Consider the following 21,677-nt stretch of genomic DNA (forward strand, 5'->3'; position numbering starts at 1 on the left):
CCCTCAGCCCCACTTTGGTCACTCCAGAACCTGAATAGTTCCATGTTCAGCAATAACTTCACATCAAAACAGCAATGACCGCACGTTGCAAAGAGTTGGGCGATGCTGTGGAACACGTCAGCTGGGTTGAAAAGCAGTGCAGAACTAATGTTTCATTTTCTGTAATGATACTCAGAGCCCCAATTTAATTAAATTACCAATGTCACTTTAAAAAAAATTAAAATGAACCCAACTCTTGGTTTTATGCTTCGTTCCTTTAAAATTAATGACTAGAACTTCGCTATAAATAAAAATCTATCAATTTAAAAAGTCACTCTAACACTAGCTGCTCCCTACTTAATGAACCGTGAAGAATCAGACAACCCCAACCTGCATCGTATCTTAAAATCATACTTGAAAAACAGGATCTCATTTAAAAATCCTGCTTCGTTTGGCTGCCTTAACTAACTAACACCGTGCTGCAGGACGGATAGCACACGTGCTTTTGGGGGAAGCAACATTAACTCCTTGATTGCTTTGGATTCAATGGGGCTGCTGACTGAGTTGATTTTTGCTTTTATTTTTTTTAAAGACACTGGTGCACATCTGCAGAAGACAAACACTTCGGCATCACGAACCAAAAAACCTCCCTGCACAGAGCCTGGTGCTTTCCAGGTTAACGTCAGCAGCAGAGCCAGCTGCCACATGAGGATGCTCAGTCGCACCCCTGAGGTCTGCATGCAGGAGACCAATCCATCACCCCAAACGTGAGCTGCTGATGTTCCCCTTCCCCAGTGCTCCTGAGAAAGCCCAGCTGCATTGAAGCCCCACAGCAGCTGCCAAGGTGGGAGCCCAAGATCCTGAGGTGCCTCTGGGAGCCCAGCATGGGATGCAGGTGCCTCGGATTTAGGGCCAACCCCAGCTCACCAAACCGGGGCAGCAACTGTGTTGGCACCAAAGGATTTCAATTCTACTCCAACATTCCTTAGAAGAGAGAATATTATTGCTCATCCTTGACTGCCTCTAACAGCCAGACTCTGATTGCTTGAGAGATTAATAGAACTGTATTATTTACATCAGATGTCGCACAGAATAATATTATTAAAGCTTTGTCTTACCCATTTACCAATTCCACTGTAGATTATTAGCAGCACGGATTTTTTTCATCCCCATAAAAGCTTTGTTCCTGGCAATCAACATAATATTTTCCAGTGATTGTATGGAAATGAATGCAGCCACAGACCAGATTGGTGCAGATGAATAGAATGTCCTGTTAGTCATTTTGTAGCAAAGTCTGTTGCTTTCCACGATGAATGTAGAACAGTTTATTTTATTTGTCTTGATTTGAAGGGCTGCCAAACCCTTACCTTATTTTATGTCAGAGGAAAGGAAATAGGGTTATGCTACTGCAGTTGCACCTCATCAAACCATAAACACCAGTGTCCTGAGCGCTCCCTGAGGTGACACTGCGGAGGAACCCTGGCCATGGGGTAATGGCAGCATGGACCGTGAGGCCCTGAGCTCACGAGGGGAGAAACCATGGCTGCAATTGTGCCAAGAGCCTGAAAACTGCTAAACAAACTGGAAATGGAAACACAGCATTGGATCAATTTCCACCACCCAAACGTACAAGCTGTTGCAGAGCAGCCGGAGCTGACAACCATCAGAAGCTTCACACCATTCCCTGACTTCCACTTTGAACCCTGTTTGGCTTTGCCCTTTCTCAGCCCCTCACCCGGGATCACCATGTTGGAAAGTCCCAACATCAGAAGCTTTCAAACCCTAGCACTCGTCAAGCCAGGTCTCCTCGTTCCAGTTCATTCGAAATTAATTAGTAGGTTTTAAGTCATTAGATGTGACTCAACGCATCCTTGGACAGCATCCCACCATCAAGACAAATTCAGGCTAATTACATCAGCCTTTCCTAAAACCCCATAGGCTGTTTTTTCTCAGGAAAAACAGGCAAAAGACCCAGAGGTGCTTCTCATCCTGCTCATCACACCGACACATCTGAGTTACGTTACCAGTTCAGGTGCTTTCAAACAAAACCTCAAATCCATCCCTACTTCTCTCGCCATTCAGAAGAGGAATCCTCCCTGCTTCCTTTCAAATTAATCTGCAGCTCTATTTCCTCCCTACATTGTTTGAATATAAACTAACCCCAACATTTAACACATCTAGCTACCACATTCCAGTCTATTACCCTATTTACATAGCTAAGAGAAACATTTTTATTGTTTGAATCATCTATGGTAGTTTATGACAGATATTTCAATGCTATCATTGTTGTAACCTTGAAATCTTATCAAGGAGAACAACTTTTACGATATGAGATCATACATCATCTCCTCACTCAAAACTGATTTTCATTCCTGAGCTTAAAAGAAAGAAAAAAAGCAAAGCAAGCCAATGCCAGAGCAGGCACTTATAGCTCCTGAGTGCTGCTACTACAGCAGGAATAATTTATAAATCCCCATGAAAGGATGCTGCATAGACAAAGCAAAATAACAAAACCATTGACCTAAACCAGTTGGCTCAGCCAACAACTCATTTCCAAAGTTCATCTCCAATATACTTTTGTAAGGTCTCTATTTGACTGCACTTCCCAAATGCAGGCTGGGTGGAAACCGCAGCACCCAAAGCCAGTGATGGGCACTCAGTGCTGGGCAGAGCAGCGTTCCTGGCTGCTGCCTTGGGTACCTTCCCAGAAACCCAAAGAGAGCAGAACAGATCCCAGAAAACCAGCATCACGTTGGCACAGAACCCTCAGCCAGCGCAAGGGTGAACTGCAGGGAGAGGTGGGGGCCCATGAGCAGCACCTTTCTCTCCCCTTCTGCCCGTAACTGTGGGGCTCAGTACCACAGGGATCCTCCATCAACCTCCAGTATCTCCCAGCGGTGTTTCAGTGCAATCTGTTTTAGTTCTGAAGAGTTGTAACCTTCAGAATACGTGTCCAGTATGTGTTACAGAAAAGGAAATAAATGGTATCTTCTTCATTTCATTTTATCCTTTTTTATGTCATGATTCATTTCCAGTACTGCCAACAGAGATAAAGCTAAATGGAAACTATTTTTTCCCTCTAATATTTCTTTGTTCACTAAAAAACAGCTAGATAGTTACTTCTGGATAATAACAGACCAGAATGATTCACCATCCATCTTCTTTGCAGTAGTAGTTCTAGGGCTTTTTTGGAAATTCATTTTCAGTTTTCAATTTCCCCTCCTGCAATGCACTACAGCAACCCCAGCACAACTTCCCAGAGCATCGAGAGAGAGCTGAGAGTGCTTCAGATCTGATTAATCACCCCGCTGCAGAAATGGCATAAGATTCAAAACATGAAAGCAATGAGATCACAGTGGATCTCTAATGCCCCTCTAATGCCCACCGACCAGGTTGGCCCAACTGCAGAGCTGCTCAGTGTGCCACCCCGCTGCAAACCGTGTGAATACAGCTGGATAGAGGAAAGCTGTTATTTGCACCTCAGCTCTCTGCAGCACCAAATCAAAGGTTTGAGCTCTCAAAGCACACGACCCTCAGGAATAACGTGTGACTGACAGCGGGATTGATGTAGCCCTTGTCACATACTTACACAAGTATGTAAGTACACACACGTAGGTAGTTATTGCGGTCCAAATGTCAGCCATTTCTCACCGCTGGTCCAAACAGGACAAGGAGAGTTGGATTTACAAACCACCATGTTCTAAAGAGAGGGAATGGGAAAGAAGCATCCCCAGAGCCAGCAGGGGGGGATGGTATCTGCAGAGCTGCAGCAAGCAGGGGTCCCTGCAGCCGGGACTCACTGCCACTCGCTGACACTTTCAGCTCTGTCCCACATCTTGCTAAGCTCAGCAGAGGATGCCTGGCCAGCACAGCAGCACGGACACAGAACTCCTCTGCTGGGCATTGGCACATGCCCAGGTCTTCTACCCCCACCCCAGCCCAGGATGCTCTCCTGCATCAGCAGCCTCATCAGCAACCACTTGAGGACGTGCTCATCTTCGTGAGCATGCTCCAGCCCTGCTGCTTCTCTGTGCAGCAACACTTGAACACAAGCTTAATTTAAAGTATGCAGTTAAGTGTTTTGCTTAGCAGGAATGGATTTAAGTGCACGTTTAAAGGCTCCGTTGAACTGGCATTTACCAGCTGCAGAGCAACCTGAAAAGACTTCTCCCAGGAGCAGGAGGGTGGCTTTGCATTTCTGTCCTCTCTTCCTCCCTGAACTAAGGTTAACCACTCCTAGGGAAACAAGCAGAGCACCTCACTGCGAAAGGCTCAGCCAGCTCCTATCCAGACACTGGGTGCCAGTGTTGATCCGCTCTGCATTTTGCTGGAGACCATCCCTGGACAGAGAACAATCTTTGTTTCGGTAAAAAAAGCCACTTCCAACTTTAGAGCCTGCATTGTTTATCTGCGTATTGATCTTCTCTGGCTATTGGCTGATTACCCAGAAACAAGAACTGTAGCCAACTGCATCTGTTCCAGTAAACATTTCATAGCAGCAGCGAGGCGCCCAGCCCCAGGCATCACCCCACAATGCCAGGGCTGCCCCTGGGCCCTGCACACCCACAGCCCCACTATCTTCTTTCTAGCAGCCAACGCACATCAGCAGCCCTCTGGAGCCCTCAGAGGACCCACCAGGATGGCACCATGCTTCTGCAGGGAGCAAACCATATAAAACTCGCAGCTGTGTCCATTTCCTCAGTGGGATTTACAAACCACCATGTTCTAAAGAGAGGGAATGGGAAAGAAGCATCCCCAGAGCCAGCAGGGGGGATGGCATCTGCAGAGCTGCAGCAAGCAGGGGTCCCTGCAGCCAGGACTCACTGCCACTCGCTGATGCTTTCAGCTCTGTGCCACATCTTGCTAAGCTCAGCAGAGGATGCCTGGCCAGAAACACCTGTAACTCACACTTCTGTTCCACCCACATCAGATGTCCGAAAAAACAGACCAACCTAACCATGCTTAAACCACTTCATCATTTATTTTCTAATTTATTACCTTTACAGCCCCGTGTTTTTGTACTTTTTTTTAGGAAGCTCAGCTACTCAGCGCTGCACAATGGCCAATACTGCAGGCGTGACAAACTGGGACAAAAACCTCAGAGCAGTCCATCAGCCGACCAAAGAGGTGAAATTGCAGCTCATGGGGAAATGCCCTTGAAAGCTGGAAAGGTGAAATATTGTACTGCTGAGTAGAAGAGTCAACAGTAAAAGCAGCCAGGACTGCTGAGCTCAGTGTGCACACTGCTCACTGGTAACCAGCAAACATAACTTGAAGATGATGCCATAACAGAGCTGCATTAATCAGGAAGCCTTCTGCTTTCTAGCCCTGGAGGTGCACCATTAATTTGCAGTTGTAAATGACTTTTAAAAAATATTTAAAGGTGATTTTATCCTCTTCTCTGGAAACAAAGCTGAAGTGATCTAATTATGACCAACAAAACCCCAAAAGCCAGGCCTAGGGCTGAGTTCTGTTTCCTAAGTTCACAGATGCCTATCTTGCAGAATTTGCCACAAGCAGTATTTTGCAAGCTATGCAGTAACATGGACTTATTGCAGAGAACAAGTTTTTAGCCCCATGTGGGACCTCCCCAGTGCCTAAATTTCTTCAGAAGTGTGAATGATTCTGCCTTCAGGTCCTTGACCACCTGTTACACACGTCTGGCTGCCATGCAGAGCTGCCCTTTCCCCACACACACGTGTGTCATGGGCACTAAAAGGACACTTACACAAGCTGACGTTAAGGCAGCCCTTAAGACCAATTAAACCTAAAAGCCACCCCACCACCAGCCAGAAATCACAGCTGACACGACCTGCAGGGACACTGACAGCCTGCTGCCACGTTGGATCACGGACATCACTGCAGAGACCTTTTTGTGGTGTGGGTGTTCGAGAGGGATGGAGAAGCGTTCTGTCACTGCAACAGCAACCAAACATCGCTCAGATCTCAGCCACAGAAACACCTGGTGGCTCTCAGTGCACCATCAGCAGAGCTATGCAGCTCTATGCAGTTCCAGTTAGTGAAAACAAGGCTGGGATGCAGGAAAACCTACAGAGGCCCAGCTGACAGACAAGGAATGCTGCTGCCCTTCTCTTATACACAGCAGTGAAGCAGCAGAAATGCCCCTCCTTCACTGCGCTCACTTTGCTGAGCTCAGGTTGGGCTGATGGCCATGCAGGATGCTCACCTAAGGCCAATCCTGAGCAGCGTGATGGACAAATCCATCAAGGAGACCTCACATATACCAGGAATTGCTGCAAAGAGGTGATAGAAATGAAGAATTTTCATGGATGTACTGCATGGAAGGCGTCTATTGTATAAATATTGTCATGGAAACAATACAAGATTGCTTTAAAGGACACTCGGAACACATTAATGAAAGAGGGAGGACTGGGAACCTGGGGAATAAGATTCCAGCATCTGAGAATCTGAATTTTGTCCCATTACAAGGAGCAAACCTATGCATTGGTATATTAAAGGTGAACAATTGGGCCTTAGCAGTACAAATCTGCTCAGAGAAAGATCATTCTGAATCAGTTTGAACATAAGCACACATCCAGCAAGCCGTGGATGTCTGACCCTTTCCAATCCTTGTACTGGAAAAGGAGAATTTACACAGCTGATGCGCAACTCAATACACGATGTGCAATTCAACCTAAAGAAAACCCCTTTTCTCCAGGGATGTGCATCAGGCACTCAGAGGAAAAGCACTGGAGACAAAACACTGGAGTGGAAAAAACAGGGTAAAGAGATAAACCAGAGGGGGGGATGTGTTAGCCTCATACAGTCAGCAGTAACTCACTGAAACTTTTAAGAGATTCATGCAGTGGACTTTTCTATGACTGCTGCCACAGTCTTCCCTACAGTAGCTGTGCTGAAGCAGATATTTTTAGGCTGAAGTCCTTTATGAGCTGTTCATCTTATTACTGCTTCATTCCATTCATTACATTTTTAATCATGTCCAAACAACCGAGCTATTAAATAAATTCCAAAGCAGAACAGCAGGCTGTGGCTTATGCAAGCTAAAGATCTGAGCAGCAGCAGAAAAAGGCTACTTTGGTTGGGGATTAAACCTTCCCATTCTTAAAAAGCACAAAGCAACCGCTGCACTCAACTGCCACATATTCAGGATTATGGCCAATTCTCAGTCCTGTCTCCTGCTGACATCTTAAAAGACATTCAGGACATGATTTGCTTTTATAGAAGTTACAGCCCTACCACAAAGGAGGGAGAAAGTTATATAAGTATCCTTTCAGTAATGAACTCCACACTGTAACGCTTCTGTTGGCCTCCACCAGAGTAACTGCTGAGGGTACATTTGTTCAGTGCAACACTGGAAGCTTCCCAGACACTGTTCAGACAGCTTCAGCATCTCATGTGATGTTTCCAAGGGAGAAATCCCAACCTGCTGGGACCACAAGGCATGGAGCACTGCCTCCCATCCACTGATGGTTAAAGACAGACAGCAATTCCTCTGCAAACACAGCAAGGATTTACTGAAACCAGGGAAGCTGCTGTACAAGTCAGAAGGAAACCATCACAAGATTGGGAGAAAAAAAAGTCTATTGGTCTAAGCATATTTATTTCTGGTCCCATCAGGCAGCTCCTATGGAGGCAATGGATGCATCTTCCCCCCACAAACCTGGTGCTCAGGGTCATTGGAGCATCACAACAAGGATGCGTCACAGTGCAGACAACAGAAGGATTAACAACATATGGCATTTATAAGGTATTTTCATATGCTCGAAGCATTGTTCAGGTATTACCTGCCTCCCAGGGTCAGCCAGGCAGGAACTCCTCTGTTTTGAATTAGTTCTCAAGGGATTTCTGATAATGGATGCTTTACTTACGGGAGAAAAAACCCACAAAAATAGATCTGCCTGGGGAGTAGCACAGCCTGCATGCTTCCACTGCAACCTGCAGTCTCACATGAATAACATTTTCTCAAGCTCTAAAATTCTCCTTTTCATTTGATTTCTACACAAAACGTTGTGACAATGCACAATGAGAGATGAGGGCCCACTTTAACCTGGATTCCAGCCCCCAGGTCAGGCAGAGCACCAATAGTTGGAAAAGTCATCTTCTGATATGTAAAAACCAAGCTGCCCATTTGAAAGTCACTGAAACAGAATGAACAACGTAATTTTTTGCTACCTTTCCCTGCTACAGATGCTCTTTAAGATCCCAAAAGGCACAGCAAACAAGCTGCTCAGCACCTGCAAGGGGTCCATAACTGCACAGGGACCCTCCCCATGCTGCATGCTGGTGGCCCAGGCTGTGCTTGCTGAGATGTGGAACTCCTCCATCCGACTCAAGGTGCTGCAGTTCAGTGCCACAGCACAGCACTCATTCCTGACTCCTCCCCATCTTCGCACATCCCGAATTCAGCAGGCAAACCCAGGGCAGCACCACAAAGCCAGGAGCAGATGAGGGTGCTGGAGGAGAGCTCAGCATAAGCGCATCCAAAAGAGCACACATGCACAACTCTGTCATATATTCACAGTAGAGCACAACTGCTAATGAGATTACGATATGAAATATGCTACCAAAAACTCATTTTCCTCCCACTGTGCATTTCTGCAAGGCTGGTCTAATTTTATAGGATGAGAGGTTACGTGGGAAGAACACGATAATAGTGAGATCAGCAACAGCAAGAAATTTTAATTAGCATAAAGGCTCTCTGTGTTAGTTGGCAGAACTGAGAAAGCACTGCAGTGTCTGGAAGGTTAATTTCAAGGTAGTTCTGTGATCCTTACTATGAGAGTGGTGAGGTGCTGGAACAGCTGCCCAGAGAGGCTGTGATGCCCCGTCCATCCCTGGAGGTGATCAAGGCCAGGTTGATGGGGCCCTGGGCAGCCTGGGCTGCTGTGAAATGTGGAGGTTGGTGGCTCTGCATGGAGCAGGGGGGTTGGAGATTCATCACCCTTGAGGTCCCTTCCAACCTGGGCCATTCTATGATTCTGCAAATCCAAGATGCTTTCAGATCTCGGTCTGTGCAAGGCTGAGCCTTGGGATGCTCCCAAATCCAGAAGACCAATGGGCAGATGTTTGAATCTTTGAATGAGGAATTCTGTACGCGTGAAAGAAAGTAAAGAAAAAAAACCACAAAAACTCCTCCTGCAAATCGTTTTCCTCCATAAGTGGAAGACTCCATAAGTTTTCCTCCATTTGTGAAATTAATGAGCTTCCCACCAAAAAAGTAAGAGGGACTGCCTTCACATAATGCATCTTAAAGGGGGCACAGAGGAGAAGTATAAATCTTGGAGGGAAGTGTATTAGCTATATTTCACATGCAACACTGTACATAAGTGAGTATGTGAAAGACTAATCCTCTTAAAAACCAGACAAATAAGGGAAAAATGCTCAGAAAGAGCCTCTTCCCACAGCAACAAGCTCGGGATTAGCACAAACCCATGTTCTTATGCTTTCTTATACTCACCTCTTTCTTTTCTTGAGCTTTTTATGCTAAGCTGGAAATTTCCAGATAACCCAATGTTTTATGGAAGCGATGACAGAACTGCCAAACTGCCCCCTCCATCCTCCGTTGCTGATCAAGAACACGGGCCGTAACATCAAAGCAGCAGTGGGTATTTATATCTCCTCAGCAGAAAGAAGCATTTTGAGTGAACTCCCATGTTTCCCAGTTAGAAATGGATGCAAAGAGGAGCTGAGGATCTTTGTTCTAAATACTAGATTAATTTTTGTCTCCTTAGTAACAAAGGCAATTCTCCCTGCTTTAGCACATCTAAACAGACCGAAGGGCCAGAAGTTGATGCGAGGTGTTGGGAGGGGATTTCTTGAAAAGAAAAAGCAGCATGGGGGGGGATGTGCACAGGAGAAGGCTGTGATCTGCCACCTGGACTCAGTAACGCTCAATGCAGGTTATGATAACCTGAACCATCAGAAGACAGGCACCAGATTTGCACCAACATTATAAAACAGCGCTCGCTGCCAACGTTGTAAACTCCTTTATTAAGCTCAGGACAAGCTGTTATGAAGGCAGCACAAAGTAAAGATCTGTGAGAGTGGGGCTGGCGGGGTGGGGGAAGCCTCAGAGAAGCACAAAGGGATGAACCCAAGTGCTGAGTGATATCTCTGCAGATGAGATCTCTGTGTAATCTCCAAGATAAAGCACAGCACAGTGCTTCCCCGGGGGCAGGAGGCAGTCGCCACGACGTTATCAACTAAGTAGTTATAATTTTCATGCAAATAACAAGAATAATCAAATGAATATCACAGCTGTGTCAGCCTGGAGAAAACACCATCGCCAAGCCGATCAAAGCAAGCAGCTGACCTCACAGCATGCACGTTTGAGATGGTATCTATCCTAATGCAGCTCATTTGCTTTGGTGGGAGCTAAAAATAAAGAATCAGCGCTCGGGCTGCCTGTAACCGAGTCGTGATGCCGCATGGATGGATGGAGCAGCGACCTGCAGAGCACAGCAACCTGCAGAGCACACCATGCACGTGCTGGGCAGCAGCCAAAAGCCATGGCCACGCGTGCCCCATTTTTTTTTGCATGCGCTCCATCTTTGCTGGCACAGAAACACAAGCGTGCAGCTGCCATTCCTCCAGGCGAAAAAATAAATAACAAAACAAAGAAGCAGACAAGTCGGTGTGTGAAGGAATGGATGAAGCAGCTGAACAAACGAGGACAAGATCAAACAATCTGTAAGGGCTGGGCGTTGGGTTTTGTCTCCTTCGCCTTCCAGCCCACCAGGATAGCATCACACGATCACACAGACCTGAGCTTTCAGCGTTGGCAGTCCTATTGCTTGTTTGCTTTTTAAAGAACAAGCAATCCAACAATTCTTTTACACTGAGCTTTCATATCTCCTAGAGACAGAACAGCACTTGGTACAGCACTGCTACAAAGAAACACGGACCAGATCCATCAGTACCTCCACACAGTGACAGAAAGCCAGGTTGTATTTATTTTGCTCCACATTTCAAGGATTACTGATTGACAGGCCCTGTTTTTATTAATAATAATAATATCACTGAGCCTTTTTGTGCGTGAATAATCATTGGTTTTGCTCCATAATAGCAGGATGTGGTTGAGACGGAAGACTCAATAACATGAAGCTGTTGTGACCTTCCTTATCCACCAGAGAACGTGCAGAACAAACACAGAGCAATGGGAGCAGCCTTCAGCAGCTCCATCTCCAGCCACACATCATCCTGATGCGTGAGAGGAACAGCAAAGTGGGGCTGAAGACAGCACTGCTTTTGCTCAGCCTCACAGAGCTCTCTGTGGCATTTGCCTAACACCATTTACAAACACGTTCCCATCCACCTGTTGCTCCAGGCACAGTAACCAATAACAAAACTGTAAAGGCAGCTGATACTTGGGGACACGAGGAAAACAGTAAATCTGAGGGGAAATATTTTAGTGCATACACGCTATTTGTATATGGGAAGCTGAGCCATCCTCAACACAGCTCATCTCTGCACAAAGAGTTATTTGCAGTGAGACACAAGACCTCGCTTTGAGTCAAGGAAGAGAAAAATGAATATAAGAAATCAAGGAGCTGCTGAGCCCTGCAGTGGTTGAGAGCAGCGCATCAAGGTCGAACCCCAAACACTGCCAATGTCCTCCGATGGGGAGAGCTGTGCCAGGGACAGCCTCATCCACCTGCACTTATCCATGACCTGGGGACTCGCTAAAAACCCAATCAAAGCCGAGCAGTACAGGAAAGGACTTCAAGCCACACCGACCCCTTACCACCATTGTGAACGCCACTAATGACTTTATTTTCCTTTAACCCATGTTCCATTTGCTGGAGCGACTCCACAGTGCCTGCACTAAAGCATCGCACGCTCTGCCAGCTGCAAACAGCTGTGAGCAGCCCCGTCCTCGTGGCCTTTACAATTAACAATCTCCATTAAGCACAGCCAGCACAAAGGGATTTGGCTGGGGGGGGGAAGAGAAGGAGGTGGGGCTGTTTTTTTCCAATCTCTGATGGCTGACAGCTAATCACAGCGCTTTCTGAATCAAAACATGAGTCAAGGTGAGAATGCACGGCAATCAGAGGCACAGATCACCATGTGGCATGTGCATTCACTTCTGGAAACAGAGATAAGTTAATTAAATACTCATTTAATTTGAATTAAGAAGGATTCACTCTATATGAGCCGATCAAAGCCTAAACCAAAAGGTTTGCTGCACACAGTAGTAGCTCTCTGGTATTTAAGCATTCCTGAAGGTAACTGTGTAGTTGAATACATGCACACAAGCCTCTTACTGTAAGATGTGCTTCAGCTCTCCACTTCTTTCCCATTCCCAATAGTAAATCAGGCAGCAAAAGAACAGAAGACTCCTGCCCTGCTCTCTGGGTGAGCCAACGGGGACATGACGCTGATCTCACGTTGGATCAGTCCCTCGCCCAACCTCAATGCCTTCTGCTTCACCCTGCTCAGCTCTACAAGCACACAGAAAGGGAACTCCTGTGTGCCCTCCCCTGCTGCCATCCCACGTCCTGCCCTCCCAAAGGGCCGGAGCCCTCCCAGTTTCCTTCTGCAATAAAAACAGAAGCCACCCACCAGGAGTCCCCAGCAAGCCAAAGCTTAAGGAGAGCAGAGCGATCCCAGCAAGACAGCCCAGCAAACTGCTTCCATTCTACTTCTCTATTATAGTCAGGTTCTGCTTGGACAGATGACATTTTAATCTCAAAACTGTAAAGAAATACCGCCTGGTAAAGAAAAGGGGGAAGGAATCACCATCCACAGACTGGGTAGATTTGAACAGATTGAGAGGAGACGTCTCGCAGGAACTTAGATCCAATCAAATCCAGTCAGAGGATTTTGTGGGATAGGTTTTCTGTTACTCAGCCAAACAAGTTTCCCCTCAGTCTCTCTGCAAGCTGCTTTCTGTTTCCCAACCATTGCTGCTATGAATGACGAGTTCAGATCAGGGCAAGCTGCTAAAAGCAAGGCTGGTCAGCCCAACCACCTCCTCTCCTCCTGCAATAATTGCCTTGCCTGCATAATCAAAAGTCAACTAGCCTCCTACTAATGGAGAATGCTAAGCTTAAAGCTAATTTTCCATATCTAAATTGCTGCACATAGACGGCTTTAGCCTGGATTTTCAGCTGTCCCCCATAGAAGTTCCTCTAAAGTCAATCCCATCTGCATATCAGAAGGGACATTCATGAGCCTAAATTGGGATGGAGACATTTTAACACTGATCCCACTAAAGAAATAAAAACCCACACATTAGAGACCAGTGTAAGCAGTTAAAGATGAGGATTCTTGCCAAAGTCTCAGCTGGCATAGGAGAGACAAATCAAGCCCTTCAGCCAAGGAGCAGCCCCCTGTTCCCTGACTCCAGGGCAGAACCAGCTGGTAAGCTGCACAACCAGAAGAGCTGAACCATCACCTCTGCAAATCCTGAGGGATGAGGACCACCTCCAGGCTGGAGGAGCTCTGACTGATGTCCAAACCTCTGCTCACTTGAGCAGGTGTAAGCAGCAGATCCTGGAGTGATGAAGATCTCCATCACCAGCAGCGGTGCACGGAGTTCTGTGCAACATCCTCAAAGCAAATTAAAATATGATAATCCCTTAAATGGAACCTCATTGGCTTCAAAGAGAAGCACAGTAAGGAACCCTGATTTCAAGTATATGGAAAATGGCTCAGATTGTGAACGCAGACCTCTGTCCTTGGGAATGTCATTCTACAGAGGGACAGTGAGACCAGACGTTGGGTTCAGGTCGAATCCCTTACACCAACATCCAGAAAAGGAACTGGTTCTGATTTTCAATCAAGTGAATTTCACCAGTGGTCAATTTGGGAGATAAAATGACCAAAAACTCCTTGTGTGGGCTATAACTACAAATTGGCCAATGCATCTTAAAATCCACCACCACAGAGATACATAAAATATGACAGCGGAGGGGCAACAACAGCAGCAGTGGGACTTCCTCAGAGAACAGAGAGGCACCCCAGCCCTCACCTCCCCCTTCACTGCTACCACAGCCATCCCTGGGTGAGCACTGGGCATGATGGAATGGCAAGGAAGGACAGACAAGCCTTTTAACCAAATTGCCTTGGCAGCAAGTCTGCAATTTTCACACAGCTCATTAGTGGTGACTTTTTATGGAAATGTATGCTGAAACAAAACCAAACGCATCTAACAACTACATGTTCTGCAAATAGATTCCCTGATTGAAAAGAAATGGCTCTATTATATGCAAAAGGGAAAAAAAAAAAATAAAAGGAACAAAAAGGAAGGAAAATCAAGGTCTGCCAGGAGGGAGCCAGGATCTGAGTCCTTCCCAAGCACCTTCATCAAGGGGACGTGCAGCTCCTGGAGGTGCTGCTTCCAGCTCCTTCCCAGCACCACAGGTCTGGCAGCACCTCCCACCACCAGCAAAGCAGAAGCAAGAAGAGATCCTGCAATTTTTCTTTCGTACTTTCTGCACTTCCACACACTTATCTCTGAAACTGGTCAGTAACTGAGCAGCTGTGGTTAGGTGAGAACAGTGGGATCTGCTTGACAGCAAAGTGACCCCCATGTTGCAGCTGAGCAAGTATCACTCCATGTTTGTCTGAATGCTTAATGCAGGATCCTATTTGCAGCACGTTATTTCTGCTCTCCTGCGTCTGCACTGATTGATCTCATTTACATATGCAAATCAAATGCCAATATGAGACATTTAATATTCTCTCAACTTCATTTAGTGCTGCAGTTACACGGGTCAATATCTCACTGCATGCTCTAGTGTGCAGGAGGGGAGGGCTGGAGCTGAGTCAGCAAATGCTAATAAGCTCCACAGCTTTCAAGTCTTAAAATCAATTAGTAGTAAATTAAGGCAGACTTGCTGGGAGCTCATTTAAGTAATAAAAATCTTTTGTATAGTTAAAAAGGGAAAGAAGAGGAAGGTTGGTTTTTCCTACCCCAGATCCCCTGAGGGGTGCTTCAATTTTGGAATAAAGTGGGCACAGCTGCCGTGCTGGGCGCTGAGATGCAGAAAACACCCAGTCCTCATTGCAAGTTTTATTATTGACCTTGGGCACAGTGAAACTCAATGAATGGGTCATGCCCTGCCCCTGCGTTAACACATACAGTAAGGGGAGCTCAAGCCCTCTGCTCCTGTACTCACTTTTTATCCTTTGAAAAATGCTTTTAAAATAGCTATTTGTCTAAAGCATCCCATTCTGAATATAAGAAAAAACAAGCAAACAAACATTCCTCAAAGGAACAAATCCCTGCAAGGCTGCCAGCAGCTCCATGGAGCTGGCACAGGCCAGAAGAGAGGGGCAGCAGGAAGCCTGGAGGGGATCCGAGCACCTGACAGAGCTGTGGGTGTCCCTGTTTGCTGCTGAGGAGTTGGACCAGGTGACCTGCAGGGGTCCCTTCCAACTCCAACGATTCTATGATTGTATGAAAATCACTTGTGTGCAATATGCATATGGTACATGAAATGAAACAGTAGTTGCACATTGTGAACAGCTGATAACAAACAGGGACACGGCTACAGAGCTGAGAAATCCTGGATAAATTCCAAAGAGCAGACAAAATCTGAAACCATACAATATGTAACCCTATTGCCAAGCACATCTTTTGCATTCACAGAAAACACTTTAATTGGAGACAGAACAAATCCAATGCTATGCTTAAAATCTAATTGTGAAGCAAACTCTCTTCTAGTCACTCGTGAAACAACCCTGCCACTCAATGTTATTGACAACACCACGTTGCCTCACAGCTCGTTTGGTGTCTTGGTTGATCATGTACTCCAAATACTGACACTGCACGAGCAGGAAGCAGAGCACAGCACGGTGTGCTGACTGAGAAGCTGCACGGTTTGGCACTGCTCTGACTGCACTCTGTATGCATTTGTAAGTGCAACGCTATGAACCCCCCAAACAACAGCAGTTTGGGGGTGTCTCACTTGGTTTGAAAACAATCAGTTCTTTTAAAGCCATTGAGAAACAGCAGTGTGACCCAAACAAGTCAGCTTAGCTGTGAACCCACTAAGAACAAGCACTACTGACAAGTGCACACAGCCAGCACGGCCAAGCAAGGATCTCAGCTGCTGATCTTTTTGGCTGGCTTGAGTGCTCTAAGCGAGTTACTGCAGCAAAATAAACTCTAATAGAGCAATTAGAATTAGATGAAAACTTCTGGTTCATCTGCTGCTGTCCTCTGCTACTTCACTGCTTCTCCATATGGTGGGCTACACGCAAAAATTAGCAAATTATTTTTAAAACGGATTAGCTGAATTGCATTCAGACCTTGGGTAGGCATTTAGATCATATTTAAAACATTACTAATTCCATTTAGCTTAAATCACTTTGGAAGTGAATCAACCCACGAGCTGCCTTCAGTCTGACCTCATCTATTACTCCAACTGCAACTACAGCACAGAGGCAACAGCAAACTTGCATAGAAGAACAAGGAGCAGAGCAGCACCCTCAGCTTCCATCCTTCCCACTGCCACCACAGCAAGGGTTAACCTGTGCTTTGCTGCAGGATTCACATTCCTCTGCCTCAGTATGAAAGAAAAGCACCAACTGAGGAAGCTTACCAAGCACCCAGCGTCTCTGCTATGATTCAGGTACTGAGAGAGCTGGGACCCAGCTGGATGTTTAAATGAACCCAATGCGGTGTTTGCTCAGAAAGAAAATTGGCGTAAAAAGTACATTCTGTTACAGCTTTAAAGATTTTAGCCTATTCAGTTCTAAGCTGGCAGACCTGAAATTTATTTTCCCAGATGGAGAAAATACTCTGAGTGCTTCCTGAGCAGTGTGGGTCACCCCAGTGCCTCTGCACCCCCCCGGGCAGCTCCCTCTGCCCCTCTGGGAGCCCCGAGTTGAACAATCAGAAGCTGAATTGGACATTTTGCACCAACTTTGCATCCTTTGTTGCTAAAGACAGAAATCAGACCCACTCCATTAATGGGGCAGTTGCCACTGTGAAGTCAAATGACAGATGGGAAAAGGGAGACACAGAGCACAGTGACGACACATCCAGAACAACAGTCAAGAAACCTTGTTCAAATTTAGGAAAAGCTATGGATAAAGATGGACAGGACCCACTTTTAAACTGCATTATCTAAATATATACGCACAACTCCCCACACAACCCTCTAAAGAATGAAATATTTGTGCTTGAGAAAGAGGAGGGTATTTATTATGAAGGAAAACAGTACCATTTACTTGGGGTTGTTTCCCTCTGTATTTAAACGCTTCTAATTTCTTAAAATAAGCAGTGTTCTTCTAGGCATAATTGTTTCTTTTCAATCAGGCACTCAGTGTTTGCAGCTATCAAATTTGTTGCAGCTGTAATCAAACGCGATGTCTTGGGAAGGAAAATCTTCACCTACTGTTCCATCTCACTGCATCACACAGCAGTTTTTTGAAGCAGAGGAGTCCAGAATCCAAAACCCTTCAGTTCATTCCAGGGCCTGAGTTTCTAAATGAACTTTTGCTTTTGGGAAAAGAACACCAGCAGTCTTAGAACATCATCTATCCTCTGTATGCCTCCTTCTTGTTTTGCTCACAGCCCAGGCACAGCATTGGGATGCTGGGGATGGGCTGACGGTTGGACTCGATGATCTTTGTGCTCTTTTCCAACCTATGATTCCATGAAACGCCTCCAGCCTTTGTGGCTACAGTGCACAAAGCCAGGGCAGAAGTGTTTTATAGCAGTGCTCTCTTCAGTCATGCGTGATGAAGAGCAGCTTCAGGTATCTTTCCTCAAGTCCTCTGCCATTTTTCATCCCCTCAGTGCTAAAGTGAGGCAGCCAAGAGGTAATGGTTTACAAATAAGAACGTAAAGTTATTTTATACCTACATTAATAAGCTAAAATAACCCGCCCTCTCTTCATCATGAAGTGTTATTAGTATTATTGAGGAAGTGATGTGGAATGTGTATCGATTTCCTCTTATTGTAAAAGACTTGCCCAATTTATTGTAAATGTCAACTCACTGCGTATTCATCAGGTGTGTGGCAGCTGTGATTGCAATTAATTTCACACTGTAATGCAAGCATGTGCCTTAATATTAGCTTCAGACATCCTTCAGGGGAAGCAATCAATGAAGGCATCGGTCATTTTTGGTTCCTCGGTCCCCAAGACAACGTGGTCAAGATTCACATCCCAGTACAGTTTGTGCTCTGCTTATTGATGGCTGCTGCCTCACAGCTCTCCTGAAAATGGAACACAGGGCTCCAAGGTTTGGCTGGGAACCCTGAGAAGTGTTTAACCACAAAGGGAAATTGCCCCACAGATGGAGGGGAACAAGGCTAACTGAATCATATGGAGTTCAAGGGACAGTTCTGTAGGGGAAAAAAAGAAAGAAAAAAGAGTCTGCTGTAGGCATGAAAGCACTTCATGTAAGCATTTTCTAAAACACTGGTCCTGGAGTAGAGCTTCTTAAGAATTGCTTGTTTAAAAGAACAAACCCTTGTGACCAAGGCCATTTCTCACTGCCTCTCACTCATCTTACAGCAGTTGCCCCCACTCTGCTTGATGATCCACCTCAGTACTGGCAATCCAGCCACATCTCCTCATATGTGAGGTCTTCCCAAATCCACCACGCCATAGAGAAGCTCCTGAACGCCACCTTTGCAAGCTCAGAGCAGTGTGTATGACAAGAAGCCATCCTGACCTTATTTTACACCACGGGAACTTGGAATCCAGACTTGGACCAACATGAGATCCTGCAGAGCACCCCTGCCAGAGCTGGAAGCAGCACCCATGTCCCCAAAGCTGTCCCCCAGCACCTCTAACAGAGTTCTGCACCCTGCAGCAGCACCACCTCCAGCTGCAGATGTTCCACCCATCAGGAGGGGGCTGTGCTGGGGAAGCATCACATCAGCCTGTTTGCCTTCCACAGCAGGAAAATGAATGTAAAATCCTTAGTGTTTATACTGGGCTTCAAAATAACAGTTGACATCAATAGAAGAAAAAAAAAAAAAAAATCACAACAAACATCAAGAGATTGGAGAACAGGAGGAATCAGACAATGAAAACAAACAAGCTGGAAACACACAGCAAACCAAATGAACAAAGATGAGGAAATCAGAGGAAGAGAGAGTTCAAGAATATCCTACAGTACTGCATAGGTGTGTATAAAACAAGTCAGAGGAGCACACACTCAAGCAATGCTGCAGCATGGCAGTCCTGGAGCTGGCAGTTCTCCAGATTCCAATGCCCTTCTGGCACCAGCAATACCTGGGGCTCACAAAGGGTCTGCAGGCTCTCAGAAATGTGCTCTGTCCATCTGTTCTTGTAGCATCTCTACATTTTCTCGGTGCAAGCGTTCTGCTACCCGTGCATGCAAGTGCTCCCTTTCCCAGTTGAAGTGCATGGCTTAAGTGCAGCCAGAAATGAATAAACATATACACACATCTAAGCAGATGTTTGTTGCTTCCAATAAATTGCTTATAAATGGTCTTCATCACGCATACTCATACTAATTAGATAAATAAGGAAGACCTTCACTTTGATAAAGCCAACCTCAACTTCTTTGCCTCCCAGAAGACCAGGATAGAGCAGACAGCAGCTTATGTGCACTGTTTTCCTATCACTTTGATGTCCCATGTATGTATTTCCTTCCTTTAAAAAAGGGGTTCCCGAGATCTTTTGTTACCATTTCCAAATGCCTGCTTACAGGGAGGATGCAAATAACGAGCGTGCTTTGATAGCAGATCATAAAGGAGCCATTTACCAAAAGGACTCTGATGCATTGTTCTGTCTTTAAGCATGAATTATAGAATCACAAGCTATTCACCGAGTCGTGGATTACCAGCGAGCTGAAACAGCACTACAGCAGAGCATGTAGCTCTTATCAAAAGCTGGCTTATCTCTTCCTTTACCGTGAGTTAACAAAAATCTAAATATGAGCACCTTGTTGGGAGGGAGGCGCAACGCCACGCTTTTAGCGAGCCTCCATCTGCTCTGTGTCACTCAATGGTTCTGTCAAGTTTGAAACACCTTTCTTTTTTTTTTCCCCTGCAATGCATTCTGTTATCTGCTTTAAAGCCTCCTTAGCAAATTTATGACATGTGACTGAAGGGCAGCCCTGGAGCAGGCTGTGTACAAGAACACCTGCTGCAGCAAGGTCACAAGCAAGGCACAAAGGCAGGAAGGTACCACAGAGAAGAAAGGAGAACAAAGCTTCATGAAAATGAAGTTATATACATTTTATCTGCAGAACTTCCTATGTAAGAACAAATTGTGGCACAGAAGCATGGCTGGGGTTGCCTGGGCAAAGGGCAATTGGTGGAACCAGGCTAACCAGCAACAGGATGGAGAGTGCAAAGAGCTGTGCAACTAAATGGCAAAAAAATGAATTCTCAAAGTCAGGAAGGTACAAAAACAGCTCCGTCCTCTGTCACCAAATTTGGGAGCCATGAGCTGTTGCATTTATCAAGCATAATGGTGGACTTCTACCACAGGTCCCATCAATGGGATGGGATTGCTTCTCCTCCTCTGCCCTGTGAACAGCCAGAGCCTGCTCTGAGCTGGACAACAGCACACAGCAGTGCCAGGCTGCTCTCAACACCTGCTGCAACACCAACCATTGGAAGTAATAAAACACCCCTGTTCTCTGCAAAGCCTCCGCTGCCTCAAGGCAGAGCAAAGTGTTTAAACAGAAATTAGAGAGTATTTAAACAGAATTCTCCTGAACCTGCACAATTGTCAAGAGCAAAAAACATTGAGAGATCAAATCATCATCTAAATGAAGGCATCTGCTTGGTTTAATGCATTGGGTAATTGGCCAGTAGGACTCATTACCAAAAATTACCATTAAGGCTGAGAACTTAAGAAAAACATTTACAGGGACAGAAACAATATTCTAGGTTCAATAATTAACGTAAATGCAACTCCAATTTAGACATGGTTAACCTGTCCTTTACAGCAGCCCCAGCTCACACAGCCATGATCTGCCTTCGAGGACAAACAGTTCTTTTAGGTATTTCATGACTTCCAAGAGAGATGGAGGAGATGCATGACAAAAAAAAAAAAAGCAAAGAGAATGGAAAAAAAAATGCTGCAACCTCTAAACATCCTCTGCATTCCTCTGCACTCCCCATGAGCTCTGCTGTAAATCCCATAAATCCCACTGGCTGCAGCCTTGAGGATCCCACTGCCAAATTCCACTCCTGCCTCAGACACTCTGGAGTTGCTGCTGGACTAAGATTTTAAGCACAAATGCAAAGGAGAAAAATGCATTTCCCCTTGTAAAGGGTGAGAGATTTGAATCGGGTGTTTTGTCCTAGATCAAGCATCAGCACATAGGTATATATGTGTGTATAAACACTTCTTGTGGTATAAACTCCACACTTCAGCTTCTCATCCTGCCATAAGAGGATGCACACATGATTCAAGACAGGTTTGCACTGGGCACTTACCTTCATAGTTTGCCTGGAAGCCTTGAGCACTGACCGCGTAGTCGCTCACAAGCCACAAGGACAGCACGACCCCCGTACTCACTATAGGAGCAGGCAGCTGGAAACCCGTTAACCTGGAAGAAAATCAAGAGGAAGATTACACTCACCACTGCCCTTCACCTCCCCACACAGCAACAAGCAGGGCAGCTGCCGCCTGGCCAACACAGCATAGCCTGAAAGGGCTGGGAAATCCCAAGAGACAGAAGGAGAATGGCTAACAGCTCCTTAGGAAGGGACACGCAGAGGTTGAGTCAATTACACAGCTGTTCAGCTAACGCTGGGCAAACCCATCCTG

The 21,677-nt window shown here is 45.8% G+C and overlaps 1 protein-coding gene across 1 annotated transcript in view; it reads right to left on the reverse strand.

The window, feature by feature from the left end:
• CSMD2 (CUB and Sushi multiple domains 2) overlaps window positions 1-21,677 on the reverse strand; it is a 230,066-nt gene that overhangs the window by 177,393 nt on the left and 30,996 nt on the right. Inside the window, exon 4 of the mRNA XM_042834042.1 lies at window positions 21,344-21,456. Coding sequence (XP_042689976.1) covers window positions 21,344-21,456 — 113 coding nt within the window. The remainder of the gene's footprint in view (window positions 1-21,343; window positions 21,457-21,677) is intronic.

Source organism: Centrocercus urophasianus, unplaced genomic scaffold (genome assembly GCF_019232065.1).
Source record: "Centrocercus urophasianus isolate 14NV4802_14NV808 unplaced genomic scaffold, USGS_Curo_1.0 seq_43, whole genome shotgun sequence".
Taxonomy (NCBI): domain Eukaryota; kingdom Metazoa; phylum Chordata; class Aves; order Galliformes; family Phasianidae; genus Centrocercus; species Centrocercus urophasianus.